Below are 20,100 nucleotides of genomic sequence, written 5' to 3'. Positions count from 1 at the left end.
AGCGAATCACTACATTTGTTAAATGAATCAGGCAGTCATGAAGCAAATCTAGCTTCCCTCATTGACTTTGCTTGTTGGAAGCCGGCTGGGAAGGTTGCAAATCTTGTTTGCAGCATCCTTGGGTTATGTGACCCAGGGATGCTGCAAATAATAATACTTACAATAATAATTAATTTTTAATAATATAAATACATAAACACATGTTGGTTGCCAAGCACTCAAATGTTGAACATGTGACTGTGGGGACGCTTAGATGGTCATAAGTGATAGGGCTGGTTGTAAATCCTCCCATAGTGCCGTTGTAACTTCAAATGGTCACTAAGTGAATGGTTAGAAGTTGAGAACTGCCTATATACTATCTAATCAGTTTAAAAACACTACCAAGAGAAATTTGGAGGACCTCTTCAAGCTTCCCATGAACAAAGTAGAAAGCCAGGGGTACAGAACAGAACAGGATAACAGATTTGGAAGGGACCTTGGAGGTCTTCTAGTCCAACCCTCAAGTAGGAAACCTCTACCATTTCAGACAATGGTTGTCCAATCTTTTTTTTAAAATCTCCAGCGATGGAGCACCCACTTCTGAAGGCAAGCCGTTCCATTGGTCAATTGTTCTCATTGTCAGGAAATGTCTTAGTTCTAGTTTGTTAGAGAGCCGAGGTGGTACAGTGGTTAAATGCAGCACTGCAGGCTACTTCAGCTGACTGCAGTTCTGCAGTTCGGCTGTTCAAATCTCACCGGCTCAAGGTTGACTCAGCTTTCCATCCTTCCGAGGTGGGTAAAATGAGGACCCGGATTGTTGTTGGGGGCAATATGCTGACTCTGTAAACTGCTTAGAGAGGGCTGAAAGCCCTATGAAGCGGTATATAAGTCTAACTGCTATTGCTATTGCTATTGTTTCCTTAATAAATTTCCATCCACTGCTTCTTGTCCTGCCTTCAGGTGCTTTGGAGAATAGGTTGATCATCTCTTCCTTGTGGCAGCCCATTAGATTCTTGGAAGACCACTATCATGTCACCTCTAGTCCTTCTTTTCATTAAACTAGACATACACCTTTGCCATTAATATTAAGGTCAAAGACAACTTCTTTCTCACAGTCTGTTTGAGCTGTTTGATCACAGTGGTTTTCTGATACACTCTCCAAACAGGCTGTCCTTTGAAGTCCATTTCTCTTCATGGCAATACCATGGCGTGGTGCAGGAGAAGATAAGTCCAGACTGCAGTGATTTTACAGTTGAGATGCCCTCTAGAGGACTTCGGTATCCTTGCTTTCCCCGTCAACCCTCTGTCCTCCATATGCTCTGGACTGTAATTCCCACAGTTGATTGTCAGTGCTCCTACAGCCGGAGGCTAATGGGAATGAAAGTCCGAAACTTCTGGAGACCACCAAATTGCCTGTCCCTGTGATTAATGATTTTGGGTTAAGATGTGTGAAGGACTCTGTTCCATATCAACACCGCTAATTGCATCCATCTCTGAGAACTTGTCTCTGTAGCACGTTGTGTTCTTAGGGGACATTGTTAGACGTGCTCTTCATAGGTGGCACCCGGATTATGGATGCCACCAAAGAAAACTTTTAGAATTGGCTGCAGTGATAGAGCAGCAAGGCAGTGATTACACTCTCGGGTGAGGGTTTGTATCGCATGCGTGTTTTATTTGAGGGGAAATAATGCAAATTCTGCCTCACGGATTGCACAGTTTTACTGCTATTTCTTTGCAAAAGTCAGTAGAAATCATGCCTCCATTTCATCCATGTTTGGCTGGCAGATTGTGGAAAATAGGTTATAGATGGCCCGCTCTTGCTTTAAGGCAGGGGTCTCAAACTTGATTTCATTGCGGGCCGCAACAGGGTTGTGCTTGACCTTGGGGGGCAGGGAGGGGGCGTGACCAGGGTTGGCATGACCAGCTTAATATCACTCCTGTCGGGGGCTCCTCCATATATTTCAGATACCCCAATTTCTGTCTTTTTTTTAATTGAACTATTTTATTTTTCTCCTAAAGTTATTATTTTTTTAATTTGGTATTTTAATTTGTGCATCTTGTTCCCTCTTTGATGATAGGGGGAGAAATTTTAGCCCCCTCAGAGAGGGTCCACAATCTAGGCGTCCTCCTAGATACGCAGCTTAGTTTAGAAGAACACCTGACGGCCGTGACCAGGGGGGCCTTTTACCAGGTTCGCCTGGTACGTCAGTTGCACCCCTTCCTGGACCGGCATGTTCTGTGCACAGTAGCAGGTAGCAATAGCAGTTAGACTTATATACCGCTTCATAGGGCTTTCAGCCCTCTCTAAGCGGTTTACAGAGTCAGCATATTGCCCCCAACAACAATCCAGGTCCTCATTTTACCCACCTCGGAAGGATGGAAGGCTGAGTCAACCCTGAGCCGTTGAGATTTGAACAGCCGAACTGCAGAACTGCACTCAGCTGAAGTAGCCTGCAGTGCTGCATTTAACCACTGCGCCACCTCGGCTCAGTCACTCATGCCCTTGTCCTTTCTCACCTGGACTACTGTAACGCTCTCTACATGGGGCTGCCCTTGAAGAGCACCCGGAGGCTTCAACTGGTCTAGAATGCGGCTGGGTGGATTATCATGGGGGCACCTAAGTGCTCCCATGTTACACCCCTTTTAGGTGGCCTGCACTGGTTGCCGGTTGTCTTCCGGGTGCGATTCAATGTACTAATTATGACCTTTAAAGCGCTCCATGGTTTAGGCCCAGGGTACCTGCGAGACCACCTACTGCCACCGGTAGTCTCCTATCGTCCGGTGCGATCCCACAGAGTTGGCCTCCTCAGGGTGCCGTCAGCCAGACAGTGTTGGCTAGCGACCCCCAGGGGGAGACCCTTCTCTGTGGGAGCGCCTTCCCTCTGGAATGAGCTGCCCCCAGAGCTTTGTATAATCCCCGACCTCCGGTCCTTCCGATGCGCCCTAAAAAGTTGGCTTTTCCAGCAAGCCAGCCTGGCCTGAACAAAACGAATAAATTATTGATCGTTGTTAATTTTAATTCAATTTTTTTTTAAAAAAAATGTTATTGTCAATTCTAATTGGTTTTTTTGGGGATATTCTATTTTTTTTTAACTTTTGTATTATGTGTTTCTTTTAATGTTGTACGCCGCCCTGAGTCCTTGGGAGAAGGGCAGCATATAAATCTAATAATCCTAACCTAACCTAACCTAATTTTAATTCTTTCTGTGCAGACTTTGAAAAGGTGAGTCAAAGTGATGCAGGGCTGAAGGCAGGCAGTCAATCCATCAGCCAGGGTGTTAGAGAAATCATTCAAAATGGATTTTAATCAGGGGTGGGTTGCTGCCGGCATTACTGCCAGTTCGGTGCGCAAAAAAATTTGCTATGTGTTCGTATTTGCACCTAAAAATGTCTGTGCGTGTGTTAAAAAAGGGGGAAATACATTTCTGCAATGAAAATTGTTTTCCACATGCTCGGAACCGAAAATCAAGATGGCAGCACTGTAGGAGAACTGGTTCGGGGGCGTGGCAGGCCTGGGTCGCTGCCAGTTCCAGCGATCCAGACTGCCACGTTACTACCTATTCGGCCGAACAGCTCCAAATCGGCAGGAACCCACCTCTGGTTTAATGTAAAATAAGGACATTTTAAATCCCTACTCAACCCCAAAAGGCAGGCCAAACATAAATAATCTTACCTTCCACCAGGGACGTTAATAAGGTGACGTTTGCTGCTTTGCGCCTTCCAGCGGGTAGATTTAACCCTATCTTCTCCAACCTTTCTCTTAAACATCTTCCACCATTTTTAGATTTTGCCCTAAAACAGGAAAGCAGAAGAATGAAACAATCTGAAGGAGATTAAAAAAAAAAAAAAAAAAACCCTAAGTAAGGAACAAAATCACCCTTAATTTCCAAAATCTGTTCTTCAACAATTCTAGGAAAAGTCATAGGACTGTTTGTAAACTTTGCAATTAAATTATGATAGGGGTTCATGGTTTGGTAACGACTTCTTATATGCATCAGAATTAATATAAAAAACACATACAGATGGTGCTTGCTTACCTGCTCACTTAGCAACTATTCAAATTACACCAGACCACCCCTGAGCTCAGTTGTGGACTTCTAATGACTGCCCACCCCCCACCCCCACCCCGTGGTCATGTGATCCCATTTTTAGCACTTGGCAATCATCTTCCATATACATCTGTTTGCAATGTCCCATGGTCAAGTGACTGCACTTTTGGGTGTTTCTTGCCAATTTCCAATGTTTGCTTCCAGTTTCTAGCAAAAAAATGCCCACTGAGTCAAATGAATCCATTTAACAATTCTGATGCTCATTAAATAACTGTGGAGTTCACTTAATGACTATGGTGTTTGCTTAATGACCACTGCAAAGAAGGTTGTAAAATCAGGCACGATCACGTGGTGACTCACTGTTGGACACCACAACTTATGATTGTAATACTGGGTTCAATTACACTTGTAAGTTTAGGTCCTAGGACTACCTATATACTGTAAAGGTAACGGTCCCCTTACACATATGTGCTAGTCGTTCCCCACTCTAGGGGGTGGTGCTCATCTCCATTTCAAAGCCGAAGAGCCAGCGCTGTCCGAAGACGTCGCCATGGTCATGTGGCCAGCATGACTCAATGCCGAAGGTGCACGGAACACTGTTACCTTCTCACCAAAAGTGGTTCCTATTTTCCTACTTGCATTTTTTACATGCTTTCAAACTGCTAGGTTGGCAGAAGCTGGGACAAGTAACAAGAGCTCACTCCATTATGCAGCACTAGGGATTCGAACTGTCAAACTGCCAACCTTTCTGATCGACAAACTTAGCATCTTAGCCACTGAGCCACTGCATCCCTTGTCTAGGCCCTAGGACTATCTATATAGTCCTATAAAGGCCTGTAAACCTGCGAGCAATTTGTTCTGGGTAAGATTTTACCAAGATACTTTGGCTGAACAGCTTCTCATTTGTTTTTTAATTACTTATTTATTCAGTTTATATGTCATCCATCGCAAATTCACGACTGTGGAAACAGACACCCTTCAATCACAATTTAACAAATGAAACAAATGGATATTGTGAATTCCTACCGCCGAAGGACACCACCAAGGAGAGAAGCATTGAGACATTCTGGGGGTGAGAGTCTCCTCTGAACTTCACCGACTGTCACTTTGTACTTGGAGGTGGAGCTGAGGAGGGACAATCGTCCAGGAACGGAGCAGAAGACTTCGTTTGGATTGGTCACTCCTCCTATCAGGGTGTCCTTGTTCATGGTCAGGGAAGAGATGGTGGTCCCATTGGCCTTCGAAGGGATGGGCACTAGAAGATCAGAACAAACAAAGAATGAAGGAGTGACAGCTATAACGAAACATGGGTTCATTTAGGATTAAGGAGCCATAATAACACAGCCATGGAATAAGAATCCTAACTAGGGCATCAGACCAGATTTAATACCCTATTTTCCCCAAAATAAGACCTCCCCGGATAATAAGCCCAATAGGGCTTTGGAACACATGCACTAAAATAAGCCCTCCCCAAAAAATATTGCAACACAGCAGCACACATGAGGTGACCACGTTCGCTGCCTCCTGCACCCCAAAAATAATAAGACCTCCCCAAAAATAAAGCCAAGCGCTTATTTCGGGGGTCAGTAGAAAATAACACCCTGTCTTATTTTTGGGGAAACATGGGTATGGAGAACAATTCTTCAGCAAGATCATTCCAATTCATCAACATTTTTGCCAGTAGTGGAGACATAAAGTCTTTAAGATGTCCAACCTCTCACCTTTGTTTTTATAAATGTTTAACGTTGAAAAATGATTGTGAGAAAGACCAGTGTTAACTAGTAAGAACAAAGACAAAGAGTAAACATTGAATACCTTTTCAACGTAAAATAAACTTCTAAAAGAGATTTTTCAAAACTGGAAAAGGAGACACATTTGGCAGAGAAGTCATGTCTAATATAAGATCATTGCCTCTAAAAACAAATTTTATTGGTTTTACAGCAGAATGAGTGGATTTTTTTTGAGATTCAAATATTATTGGAATATATTCCAATAATATTTATCAATCCCAATTAACTCAATTGCTATTTGCCAGTTTCTGAGCGATGAGACAATATTAGTCCTCCAGTTGTGGATGGATTGCAATTCTCATGAGCCTCATGAGTCTTGTCTGGTTGGGGCTCAGCAGGGGTATCCATAGATGTGGCACTTGTGGCTACCCTCTTGACTTTTTTGAATGTGGCCTGTGGACATCCCTGGAGCTGAAGGAGATTGACAACCTAGAAAAAACTTCAGTTAATACTATTTCTCATCTTCAACTTATGTAGATCGACATGCCACTGTGACAGAAATACACCATTCCTATGTTCTAGTGACTCATATCAGAGTTAAATTACATGGTATAATTTACATCAAAGTAGGATTTGGGGACAAAATTCCAGGGTGTCTAAGAAGAATGATCTGGTGCAGTGGAGGGCAACTGCAGCTGCTTTATGAACTATGGACTTCAACTCCCAGAATTCAACATGAACCTACATGGAATTGAAGTCCATCAGTCATAAAGGGGCCCTAGTTGACCACCCAGATTTGCAGGGTCTTTCAATATGGCAGGTCACTCGGTTACTATTTGCAAGACAGTAAAACAATCTACAGCTCATCCTCAACTTCCAATCACAATTGGTTTCCAAACTTATGTCATTAAGCAATGCAGTCATTATATGAGATGTGCCTGATTTTATGACCGTTTTACCATGGCTGTTCATCACAATCATTAAGTGAATCCAATTTCTACTCCCCTTCTCCGCCCAATTTTGTTTGACGGAGACCAGTTGGGAATGACACAAATCTGATTTGCTGGCTGGGGAATTCTGGGAGTTGAAGTCCACCAGGCTTAACGTTGCCGAGGTTGGAGACCCCTGTCATAAGACAAACTGAGAACGTGAACTTTCTTAACCTCATAGGGTGTGTATGTAGGGAGGTGAAGCTTCTTATCCTTACTTTGTGGGGTCAAGGAAATAACAATGGCAGCTATTGAGTGGAGAACTTGGAGAACTGGGTACTTGAGAGACCGCCTACTGCCAATCACCTCCACTAGACCGATAAGATCGCATAGATTAGGCCTCCTCCAAATTCCATCAGCCAGCCAGTGTAGACTGGCAACTACTCGGAGGAGAGCCTTCTCGGTGGCTGCTCCGACCCTCTGGAACGAACTCCCCGTGGAGATCCGGACCCTCACCACCCTCCAGACCTTCCGCGCCGCACTTAAAATCTGGCTATCCCGGCTGGCCTGGGGTTAAAGATTCTAACCCCTACTCGAATTGTATGACTGTTGAGTTCTTAAATGATGTAATGCTTTTATGTTGTAAATTGTTTGTCCTTCCCCCACCCCTTTTGAACTGTGAGCCGCCCTGAGTCCCGCCAGGGAAAAGGGCGGCATACAAATAAAGTGAACTGAACTGAACTGAATTGAGTGAAGAAGAAGGGGAGAAAGGTTCGGGACATCCACACCTGCCAAGGGACCACAAGCTATGGAACTCAATTCACTCAAATTGCCAAGCTAATTGCTGAATATGAATGGCTTGACTTAATCTGAACAGACCTCCTTTGGATTACAAGAACTCCACCAACCCCATTGGCATCCAAGTAGCACCTTAGCATTGAACTCAGAGTGACAAGGAAGCCCAGGATCAAATTGCACACTTCAGGCCACTGCTTTTCACCCCAATGTATCTCAGGGGGCTTTTATGGGATGAAATGATGGGCAACTTGCATAAGCTTCTTTGGAAAGAAAAATACAACATATGGACAATAAATGAATAAGTCCAAGTAATTCTTATTATTTAATTTCTGGCAAAAACTTTCTTAAAACCACCAAAGAACCATCAAAGAAACATCGAGAATACTTCTACCAACACTATCCTGTTTCCCTGAAAATAAGCCCTCCCTGAAAATATTGCAACACAGCAGCAGCCATGAGGAGCAGCTCATCGCCTCCTACACATCAAAAATAATAAGACCTCCCCAAAAATAAGGCCAAGTGCTTATTTCAGGGATCAAAAGAAAATAAGACCCTGTCTTATTTTCGGGGAAACATGGTAGTATATAAAAATAAGAGCAAATCCCACTTCCTTCTAGCTCGAATGATATTATCTACTTTGATAATTAAATGTCTGCAAGAAAACCATCAAGCTCAGAGAGCACCCAGGACCCCATAGCTCTCTTAAAACTTTTTTTATTATGCTATAAAACTTTGGAACATCCAGCTGTACAAATCCTCTCTTTTGATTATAAAAAAACAAACAAAGAGGTACCTTTAATTTGTTTTGACAACAAGATCAGGAACAAAAGTTCTTTTCCTCCACTTCAGTGTTTCTCAAACTTGCCATGTTTCTGACTTCAACTCCCACAATTCCTTAGCCAGCATAAGGAATTCCAGGAGTTGAAATCCACTCATTTTAAAGTTGCCAAGTTCTACGTCATGTATAGTATGTGATGCCTGGGAACGTACGATCAGTTTTACAAAAACAACTTACATAACCTAGAGTTCTTACACAGCAAAGGATAGATATCTGATTAAGTGGCGTGACTCATTTTCCAGCCAATAAAATGTACCATTGTGAATTCATAAGCTCATCACAAGTATGAATTAAGAATTTAAGACAGTGTCCAGGTCACGTGGCTTCCCAACCAGGGTTGCTTATATGAATGGTAGAGAAAGAATGTTGGTTTCAAAGCAAACCCCCTTTTGGGGCGCAAGAATCATACCTAATATTTTCACATTGGCTCAGACTAGGAGGAAGAAATATGTCAGTTGTGGTTTGTCTTCCTTTCCCACCAGTGGTGGGATTCAAAAATTCTCATTACCGGTTTGGTGGGCGTGGCTAGGTGGGGGGGCATGTGACTGAGTGGGCATGGCCAACTTGACATCATTCAAGTTCATGCCCAAGTGGATTTGCAAGGCAATGGGATGCACATGCGCGAAGAAGATGGCAATGGCAGCCACTTTTTCGCCGACCGGAGGACTTTTCAGCGACCTGCAGCCACTTTGAGAGCCAGTATGCAAAGAGTGGGGGCAAGCGAATGGTGAGCAGGTGGGCAGGGTGAGCAACTGGTGACAGAAGGAGCAGTTTGGGGGCGTGGCCAGCGGTCATCAATACCAGTTCGCCGAATGGGCAAAATTTCTGCCACTGGTTTGGGCGAACCGGTACGAACAGGCTGAATACCACCTCTTCACTGAATCCTCCTTCAGTTTGTTTTTTAAAGTATGCACTTCAGACATCTTCAACTTATGACCATTCATTTAGTGAATTTTTCAAAGTTACCACAGCACTCAAAAAAGTGACATGCAACTGTTCCCCGCATTTTTGACTGTCACAGCATCTCCACAATCACATGATCAAAATTCGGGCACTTGGCAAGCCGCATGTATGTACAATGGTTGCAACATGCTAAGATCATATGATTGTTACTTGCGACCTCCCCAGCTGGCTTCTGACTTGCTAAGTCAATGGGGGAAGCCAGATTCGCAATGACCACAGGATTCCCTGAATTGCAGTGATTCACTTAACTACTGCCTTGCTTAGCAACCAAAATTCTTGTCTCAGTTGTAGTCATAACTTGAGGATTAGGTCATTGTTAGGTCATACTGTGCATAATTCTTTTAACATGCCCATTTGGTTTGTGATTTTGCCTAATATACAGCTTTTGCCAAGAAAAATAATAATGCCACAGGATCCTGCATTTTTGTACATAGTTTTCAGGTGAATTTCCCTGGTGTGCTTTTTTAAAAAAAATTACAAGCTGCACTTTAAAAATCTTGTAATGCTTTTTGCTTGTTTCATGAAATTTAAAAGACCCTTTAAAATAAAACCAACTTCATTTGTCATTTGTAACTTCTCCTAAAATGCAATATTTGAATAACTCAGTTTATCTTAATGCATGCATATTTCCTTGATATGTAGATCCTGATGCACATTTGCACATTTCCAAATACGAATTTTCACCTTCCTTAAACTGGATGAAGACCTGACTTGATTTCAATTTCAACCTAGTTCTTTAATCAGTTTGAGTGTTTAAGATTTTAATAGCTACTTTGGCTACTGCTTTACTGCTTGTACTTTCAGTTATCATGAGCGCAGTTCAAATTGGGTTTATATACAATCCAGATTATAATAATATCATATTAGATTTGTAACTGATATAATTCCTTTAATTCAAAGCAGATAGAATCCAGCAGCCACCAGTTTTTTGAACGCTGTGGAAACTTTTGCTATGGCATTTTTGGAAGTTTCTGAAACAGGTGTTATGGATCTGTCCCATGTTTTAAATATATTCTGAATTGATATGTTTTGAATTATCTGTAAACACATCTGGTTAGTAATAGTATGTCTCCTTCTGGACTAAATCTGTCAAGAATATTCTTTTTTTTATTTTAATAGTTCTTGCTGGAACTATCAGAAATCCTAAAATTATTAAAAGCTCATAATGGTGGATGATAAAATTTGAACTTTGTAAAATACTTTATTGCAGAGCTCTAATTAATCATTGTGGAAAAAATGAAATATTATTGTTATCAATCAATCAGAATGTATTACAGTCATAGACCAGAGACCATACATTATCAGTATTATTAAGCAGATATTGGGTCAGATTGCAATGGTATTTCACTGCTACAATCATTAATTGATAAAATATTTATAATCTGTCTCACAAATAACCTGTATCGGCATAATTAACCAGTCTTCCCTTCCTTTCTTTTTCTCTTATGCCAATTTAAATCCTACATCAGAATCGACAATCCATGCCTCTGATTAAATGAACCCATGTCTTTTAATAAGATTTTGTTAGTCTGAAAAGTTGTTGCCAAGTTCCTTCAGATCTATAACAGGGAAAGCAGAAGAATGGTATGGTATGTTTTATAGAGATTTATGCTTATGCTTTGTTTACCTGGAAATATATTCCTAGAAACTCTCACAAGTGGTAAATTTACCACATAGTATATAGGGACACAACAGAAAGAAGATAAACAAGCTGATTAAAATGTCCCAAAGGTGCTTTTTGCAGAGGCAACTGGACTTTCTGGTTTTTCTTTGAAGGCGTATTGCTTCTCATCCAACTATGACTAAGCATCTCCACAGACATTAAGCAGATTAATATTGTTTTAGTCAACCAATTAAATTAAATTTAGTTAGGGTGCATTGTGATGCTTTATTTACCTGGGTATTGATGCCTAGAAATTCTCACAACTGGCAAATTTCACAATATATTAAATAAGAATTCAACGGAAAGACGATTTAAAAAAGATTAAAGTTATCTTAGTCAAATAATTCAGTTAACAATTTGAGCTTTTGGTTGTGTTTTGAAGCTTTGTTTACCTGAGTAAATCTGGAACGCTTCAAGCAATTTCAACCAAACTTGGTACACAGATGACTTACACTCTGGAAAAAAATACTGTGGGGATAAGACACCCTTAAAACCCCTCTTGGTGTGTGTTCCATTAAGATACAGCTTGTTGTGCCTTAAAATGGATTCTACTGTACTGTCATAAAATGGCTTCTATTGTACAGCGCAGTGGAGTTGCCATGGTAATAGCTTCACGGTACTCCACAAGGGGGCTCCCTCTGGTAAGGGGAAAAATCCAACATTAGAAATTATGTCCTGACGTTTCCCCGCTATAAATAAATACCTGGACAATGCTAGATTATCAGCTTGTATATTAAATAGAAACACAATGGAAATAAGATAAACAATAGTTGTTAAAGTCCTATCAGTATTAGGGTTAATTGGGTTTTTGATAATCTCATTATTTTGGATCAACTTTGTTCTGATAGGGCTGTATTAAAATGTTTGTAGAACTTAGAACTGATTTTGATTTCCCTGAGAATTCTTCTTCCTATATTATTTAAGTCCCTTTTATTCAGATTGTTTTGCTTTGATCTCCTTCTGAAATCCCATGGCCTTTTGAAGGTTCCTAAAGCAGTGATCTTTTTCTTAAGAAGTTGAAGGAAGTTGATAGGATGGATATGAACCCCCTCCCTACACAGCCATTGTAATAACAACATTCTGTTTTTATTAAACCAGCGGAAGGTTGCTTTAAAAGTATAGGAAAGTCATTTCCTTTTATCTTAAGTGAGGTTAACACAGCAGAAAAATTCTTTCACATATTCTGGATATTCAAGGGAATGTTTAATAAGGGTTATTGCTTATTGAAGATGCAGTTCAGGAATTGAAATATTAATTCACATGGTCTGGACTTTGATTTTGCATACCACATTCAGAGTTGAAATGTATAGGACTATAAATATTGATGTAGTCTCATGTTCCTTTTCCATTGTTTATTTTATGGTACTATTATTTTACTTCTGTTTACACTCCTTTCATTTTCTTCCTTTTTATTATTGTAAACAGATAAAGTAGCTCCACAGAGAGATAGGTGAAAAATAGATTTAAATAACAACAACAAGAACAGCAACAATAATAATAATCATAATGATAATATAATTTTAGATCAATTGTACATAAAGGAAATCTGTATTTTGTAGGATAGATTCCCTGTATTTAAATTTCAGATATTGTAATTGTTCTGTGCATAGGTATGGTTAAAATAATTACTATCCAAAATTGGAAGGATATATCTACAGACTGATTTGCAGCCACAACATTCGTACAGTCGGTCAAAATGTGAATCGCTCAAAGAGCCCAGAAATGGATCAAATTTTTGGAGTTGTTTTGTTTTTGAGATAGTCTTTTCCCTTGCTCTCCTAATTACAAAACAATATTTTGTTAACTGTAGAATGCAATTCTCTCCCCCACCCCCCCCGGCTAATTAATTTGATGCTATAAAAAGATGTTTGTTTGTTTTTTAAAAAAAGAGTTTAAAACTACAGGTAGTTCTCAACTTGCAACCATTCATTTAGTGACCTTCAAAATTAAAGTGGCACTGAAAAATGTGACTTACAACCAGTTCTTACCCTTACAACTGACCAAGTGGTGGGATTCAATTTTTTTTACTACCGGTTCTGTGGGCGTGTCTTGGTGGGCATGGCAGGGGAAGGATACTGGAAAAATCTCCATTTCCTCCCGATCAGCTGGGACTCAGGAGGCAGAGAATAGATGTCATGTGATGGCCATTTGTGACCTCCTTCTCATCCGACTTCTGGCAGGCGAAGTCACCAGAAAAAGCCAGATTTACTCCAAGATGGCATCACTGCAGTGATTTGCTCAACAACCATGGTCTCAATTTGAGGTCGTAAGCTGAGGACTACCTAAGATCCCAAGGTATACTGAGCTTTTAGAATTGCTAATTCCTTTTCATGCACAATTTTAAAGAAATATTTAGATATGGATTCTATTTTAGGTGCTTCTTTTGGAGAGAGAAAATGGAACATTATTGGTTATGTTTAGTAGCGGTGTGTGCTAGAGTCCTTTTTAGCAAAGTATGAAAAGTATGGTAGAGATTCTCTACTTTCTTATCCAGAGCCTGGGCACATGAGTAACGCAATGTACTTTTGGGCACTCTTGACACGAGACAACACTCCAACAGGCTACGCCCCAGTGGCATCCACAGAAAGGAATGAACTAACACACGCAAGATGGTGGTTGCAGCCGTGCAATCCAAGTTCCACCCTGTTTGCACATGTATCCATATCACATGCGCATGCAATGTAATAGTATGTGGGAATGACTCGGGGAGACTGTGGGATGAGATGCTCCCTAGGAAGGATCAGATAAAAGTTGGGGGAGCCCACAAGTGACTAACAGGCAAAGAGAGAAACTTAGAAAGGATCCATCCTAATTAATCATGTAGTAAAAAGAGATGGCAAGAGATTTGTATTGTCTGATTTGAAGGGATTCTTTTAATGTAGCCTTATAATAAAGTGGAATCTAGTCATTTCTCTTGTCTGGTCTATTTGGGTCTCTCTGTCTCTCTCTCTCTCTCTGTCCTCCCCCTCCCCCCTCCCACTCCTCCCTTTCTCTCTCTCTCCTCCCTCTACCCTCCTCCCTTTCTCTCCCTCTCTCTCCTCCTCTCCTCCCCACTCCCTCTCTCTCCCCTCCCTCTCCCTCCCTCTCCCTCCCTCTTTTTCTCTCTCTCCTCTCTATCCTCCTCTCTCTCCTCCTCCCCTCCCTCTTCCTCCCCCTCCCCCAGTCTCTCTCACACACATATGTTTGGGAATGTGGGAATCAAGTGAAGAAAACTACACAAAGTCTGTCTCTACAGGCTCTGTAACCCTGTTTATTCCTGTTGGCTTTGATGGTATTTTGGTTTTTTCCTTGTTTAATTACAGATGGTTTTATGCATGGGTTAAGTAAGTTAAGCAACAATATTGGACTGAAATGAATGGAAAGATGAAATGTAAATATTTTAAACCTAATACATAAACCTAATACATTCTAATGTATTAAAACCTATGGAGGAAACTGTGGGTGCTGCAGAGGAGCACTGAGATGACTTTGGAGAAGGAATTTGGTATTAGCAAAACATGAAGGCAGCCTGGGAAAATGAGAAAGCTTCAGAAACAAACTCAGTTTGTCCCACCTCGATTCTCTTTGGTTTACTTCCTTCCAGGCCCAAACAAGGCCAATCAGACATCAAGACTAAGGACCCATTTATTCCTGAGTTTCTTTTGAATCCCAGCATAAAACATCTGGAGCAGAATTTAATTTCAAAGCAACAGATAATGTGTCTTGTCAATTGTTTTGACAAATGGAATTTATAGGGCGATACCTTATGAATAATCCAATTTCTAGGCACATATATTTGAAGGAAGATTCAAATTATGTTTCCCCCCCCCATAGCTATTAGATAGGTCATAGCAAGTCAAGAAAACCTGTTTGGCTGCTTTGAAGTTTATTGGCCTTGGGAAGTGCAATTGAAACCTCTCAGTCGCTACCTTTTTATAGGCCGCCTTGGCTTACCTTGTTCTAGAACCCCTTCCTTATTCATTTTAATTGTTTAATGTCATTATGTATGAAAAAGCATCAGACCTTATTCTGCCAGTTTAACATATGTATGAAGTAGTTCATAACTTACACATTTCCTGCGATGGAAGTAAAGCAATCCAGATCTAATCTAATTGGCAGCTTATTTTCTGCAACCCAGAGGGAAATGGCAGGGAAATGATGTCACAGAGGTCATGACATCGGTGCCCAAATGACACAAATTATGTTATTTGTGCATTGCATAATTCATGCCATTCGTAGGAGGATATCATGGCATGTGTGATGTCATTGTGGCTTCTATTAGGTTTTTAGGATCTGTAGAAGAGGCTGAGTTGGAAGGCGGGCCCACTTAAGCCCACTTAAACATGTCATCAGTTTGGAATCATTGCAGGGCCACAAAAGACCTAAGTCCAGCTTCCATGAATTCTGTTGACCCTTACCTAGCACCAATTTAGCTTTGACCATTAGTTGACAAGATTATTCTATTATCGTACTATAATGCACTTAATAAACTGTTCTGTGCTCTGAACTCAATGAATGCTCCTGGTTATTTGCTCCTGACAGTCTTCTCTTACCACATTCCTAATTTTTAAAAGTAAGAGCCACTGATGGGTAGTGATGGCAACGGCAGATCCTAGTTTTAATCCTGACCTGCCACCAGCAACCAGTTTTGCTATCTCAACAGTCCTCCTGATTCCATCAAAGGATCTCATTTCTCCTCCAAAGAGTTGGTTTGGGATGAAGGCATAGATGTGTTGCTTGCTGACAAATGTTTTGGAAAGGAAGTAAGGGTGTCCTCAGGAATAGCTTGGTTCTATTAGCCTGCCTTCTATTTGGAAAAGAGATTTACATGTTTGACACCTTTTCTGTCTAAAAAATATTATTAGATCAGTAGTGGGATTTAGCCAGTTTTTACCACTTCAGGAGAACCCGTTGTTAAATTATTTGATTCCCACAACTATATTAGATTATATACTTTAGATTTGATTTATTTTATACATTTTATGAGGAAGGGAGGGACGAAGGGAAGGAGAGAGAGAGAGAGGGAGAGAGAGAGAGAGAGAAATATTGGTGTAGTGATTAAAGCATCAGGGTAGAAACCTGGAGATGGTAAATTCTAGTCTCCCCTTAGGCATGAAATCAGCTGGGTGACCTTAGACTCAGTCATTCTCTTTCAGCTCTAGGTAGCAACCAATGGCAAACAACTTCCAAAATTTTGCCAAGAAAACTGTAGGACTAGTCAGGGCAGCCGCCAGGAGTCAACACTGCCTCAAAGGCACAAAAGAAGTCTCCTCCTCTCTCTTTCTCTCTCTCACACTTAATATAACAAATATAACACAATTTCACTTTTTATATCTCTTATGTACTCTACCTAAAGGTAAATGTTTCCCCTATCCACTCGTGTCTTGACTCTAGAGTGTGTGTGCTCATCTCCCACAGGGTTATACGCTGAGGCGCAAGAAAGCTTTTTCCTTCCCATTGAAGTTGTACCTATTTATTTACTCGCATTTGCATGCTTTCGAACTGATAGGTGGGTAGGAGCCAGGGCAAGTAATGGGAGCTCACTCTGTCATGCGGTGCTCAGGTCTCGAACCCAGGCTGTCAGCTTTCCACCTGACAAACTTAGAGTGTTTAACCGCAATTCATCACGCCCCCATGCACTGTACATATATTCAGCTTTTTACTTTTACAATTTTTAGTGTTTTACATTTAAGATTGCTTCCTAATGATTGAACGCGGTTCCTTTACAATATGCTGATCTATGTAAAAAAGGTAAAGGAGATCCTGCGGGATTTACGCATAGTCGTTAGTCATTGCTAACTGTAGGGGACAGTGCTCATCTCTGTTTCGAGGCCATTGAGCCAGCGCTGTCTGAAGACATTTCCGCCATCAAGTAGTCAGCATTATATCATGGAGCTCTGTTACCTTCCAGTGGTGGGTTCCGGATCCCATTGCAACCAGTACGGTGCAACGGGGCCGGGCGTCCACCACATGAACGTGCGCAGCCCCAACCACTGCAGCACTCTGATAGGGAAGCAGATGAAAGGGCTGTACAGAGCCACTTATAAATATCTGCATACACCCATCAGATCCTTTTTCCATCCACTTCTATCTAGCAGCTTAACATGCTCTCTACTCTGCTGCTGCTTCCCTAAGCAATTTTGGGTGCCCGACAACTCCCCACCCCAAATCTAGTTTGCAAAAGGATCCTAAAACGATGCACAAATCCATGGCACAAAGTTGCACGTGAGATGCCAGCTGCTGTTTCACAGAAGGGCTGCTTTGGGGGTGATTTGGAACAAAGCAGCAGCAACAGGAGATGATGAAAGAATTCATGGGGACGGAGTGGGGAGAATGAAACAGCCTTGCTTCTACTTGCTATCCTTTTTGAGTTTTAAACTGGGTTTTGGGGTTTATTCTTAAAACAAAACTGAAAGGTGCAGGATGTATATTTTATCAATAATATGTTTAAATAGGTAAAGGGAAAAATTCCCCTTGCACATACATGCTAGTCATTCCCTGGGGGAACCTTGTGCCCATCTCTGTTTCAAAGCCGAAGAGCAGCACTGTCCGAAGACGTCTCTGTGGTCATGTGGACTAAATGCCAAAGGCGCACGGAACGCTGTTACCTTCCCACCAAAGGTGGTCCCTATATTTTCTACTTGGATTTTCACATGCTTTGAAACTGCTAGGTTGGCAGAAACTGGGACAAGTAATGGGAGCTCACTTCATTACACGGCGCTAGGGATTCGAACCGCCGAACTGCTGACCTTCTGATCAACAAGCTCAGCGTCTTAGCTACTGAGCCACCTCACAATATATTTAAATACATATGCATATAAATAGCCCCTCCCAAAAAAGGCTACACTGGACTGGAGTTTTACCTGTTAATTGGGGTATCCCTTGCTACCATCATGGGGGAGATAGAAAATATGGATGGGTTATGTTCATGTCAGAAGGTCTATCATCCAACACAGGCAGCTTTTCCTAACCAATGTTTTCTCAACTGGCTGAAGAATTCTGGGAGATGAAGCTCAAGCATCTTAAAGTCAGCATGGTTGTGAACCACTGCCTTAAACCAAAGGTCAGACTCGAAGAAGCTTCTTCAGAGCTTAAACCAAACCAAACATCAGAATTGAAGAAGCTTCTTGGATGAGAAGCGAAATGTCATCAAAGAAAGAAGAAAGTCCAGTTCCCTCCTGAAAAAGCACCTTTGGGACTGCCTTAAAACTGCAATGCAAAGCAGGCCATGCACATTGAACAGAATTGAGGTTTCAATTGCTTAGTGGCAGCTGCTGCCTTGACTTTTTCTTTTTGATCCCCCACGTAACCCCTCTCTGCTCCCTAGCAGCCCAGAGTTCACCTGCCTCCCTTTTGCTGGCATGGAAGGTATTTATGGCAGGGTCTGCAGAGGTCAATGGCCTCGGCCATATTTCAGCCTGTCCTCTGCAATTTCTCCTTTTCCCTGAAGGGTTTTGCTTCTGTTTTTCTCAAATTTGCTCTCCTTATCTAAAAGCTGTAATCTGAGGTTGCGACCAAAAGAGCTGAAGCCTCCTCTTTTGAAGTGGGAAGGTAACATCGTTTCCTGCATCCCTCAAATATCTCAGGTGCTTGGGGGAGGGGGCAGGGGGGAAAGGAAGGAGCCAAACAGGTAGGACAAATGTCACGCAGCCAAGGAGGAAGAAAGCTTGCCGAATGCTAGATTCCAGCTTGCAGAATTCTTCCATAACAATAAAACCTGCTTACTAGAAGCTTATCACATCTGATGATCTAACCAGGTGCAGAAGGTGCATTTACGTTCAGATCCCAGGAAAGCTCTAATCACTGGAACCACTTGCCACTGGAGTTTAGTTAGCCCCTTCTTTGTTAGTTTCAGAGATGTTTGAAATGTGCCTTTTTCAACAGACCTGAAATGTTGACATAACAGACCTGAAATATTGACAACAGGAACACAGAGTTGGAAGGGACCTTGGAGGTCTTGGAAGGGACCTTGGAGTCCAATCCCGTGCTCATGCAGGAGACCCTGTACCACTCCATACAAATGGCTGTCCAATCTCTTCTTAAAAGCCTCCAGTGTTGGAGTACCCACAACTTCTGAAGGCAAGTTGTTCTTCTGGTTAATTGTTCTCACTGTCAGGAAATTTCTCCTTAATTCCAGGTTGCTACTCTCCTTGATAAGCTTCCATCCATTACTTCTTGTCCTGCCCTCAAGTGTTTTGAAGAATAGATTGACGGCTTCTTTTCTGTGACTTCAAATATTGGAAGACTGCTATCATGTTACCCCGAGTTCTTCTCATCGCTAGACTAGGCATACCTAATTCCCACAAACATCCATTGTATGGGTTAGCCCTTAGTTTCCTCAATCATCTTTGTTGCTTTTCTCTGCACTCTTTCTAGAATCTTAACATCTTTTTTGGGTCATGGTGACCACAACTGGATGCAGTATTCCAAGTATGGCCTTATCAGTGGAGTATAAAGCAGCACGTGATCTTGATGCTATCTTTCTTTTGATGAATTCATTTTAAAACATAATTTTCTTCTGTCGCTTTATCATGTATAGATAGTCATAGAGAGATAAATATAGAGAGCAGCATTTCTACTGCTCTCTGAGAACTCCCAGAATTCTCCCAGGAGAATTCTGGGAGTTGAAGTCCACACATCTTCAACCATGTCAGCTTGAAGATGTGTGGACTTCAACTCCCAGAATTCTCCTGCCAGCCATTTCCCCAACTTTCCTATGTTCCAGTAATATCACCCTAGATAGACCTAAGGAAATCAGAAGGACTGAGCTGCTGGAGAAGGGTGACAGGACTTCTCCCGTGGGGAAACTGGTCAAACAAGTTTTATTTTTGTGCTTTGGGGCTCACGGGCCACTCTGTTTGGGACAGAGGAAGAATGCCTCCAAAGGTCAAGTGAGCTTTGGTTTCCAGTATTTACAAGAAAGAAAAATGACCCAGAATTGAATGCAACCATCTCGAAAGGAAGATCAGACAGAAACAAATCTTCCTCTTCCACTATCTTCTTCTCACTCATTTCCTTCACTAACAGTTAAAAAAAACCCATCCTTTTTTAGGACCCTCTAATCCCTTAATTTGGAGTAGAGTCGAGATGGAGCTGAGCATTAATGTCCAGGATGCCCTTCCTGATGCCAGGCATGGAGTTCACAGCAAATACTTTTTTTCCCCTTTATGCC

At 41.6% G+C, this 20,100-nt stretch overlaps 1 protein-coding gene across 2 annotated transcripts in view; it reads right to left on the bottom strand.

Annotated features, from left to right (window-relative positions):
• Positions 1 to 20,100, bottom strand: part of TFAP2E (transcription factor AP-2 epsilon) — an 83,572-nt gene that overhangs the window by 8,854 nt on the left and 54,618 nt on the right. Inside the window, exons 5-6 of one of the 2 annotated variants that reach the window (XM_032228333.1) lie at positions 5,055 to 5,266; positions 3,653 to 3,771 (exon numbers count right to left, since the gene is read on the bottom strand). In XM_032228333.1, coding sequence (XP_032084224.1) covers positions 3,653 to 3,771; positions 5,055 to 5,266 — 331 coding nt within the window. Of the gene's footprint in view, positions 1 to 3,652; positions 3,772 to 5,054; positions 5,284 to 20,100 lie in introns of both variants that reach the window. The other variant, XM_032228334.1, reaches the window with a different exon arrangement.

This window comes from Thamnophis elegans, chromosome 12, assembly GCF_009769535.1.
Source record: "Thamnophis elegans isolate rThaEle1 chromosome 12, rThaEle1.pri, whole genome shotgun sequence".
Taxonomy (NCBI): Eukaryota; Metazoa; Chordata; class Lepidosauria; order Squamata; family Colubridae; genus Thamnophis; species Thamnophis elegans.
This window is presented reverse-complemented; position numbering and strand designations above follow the sequence as displayed.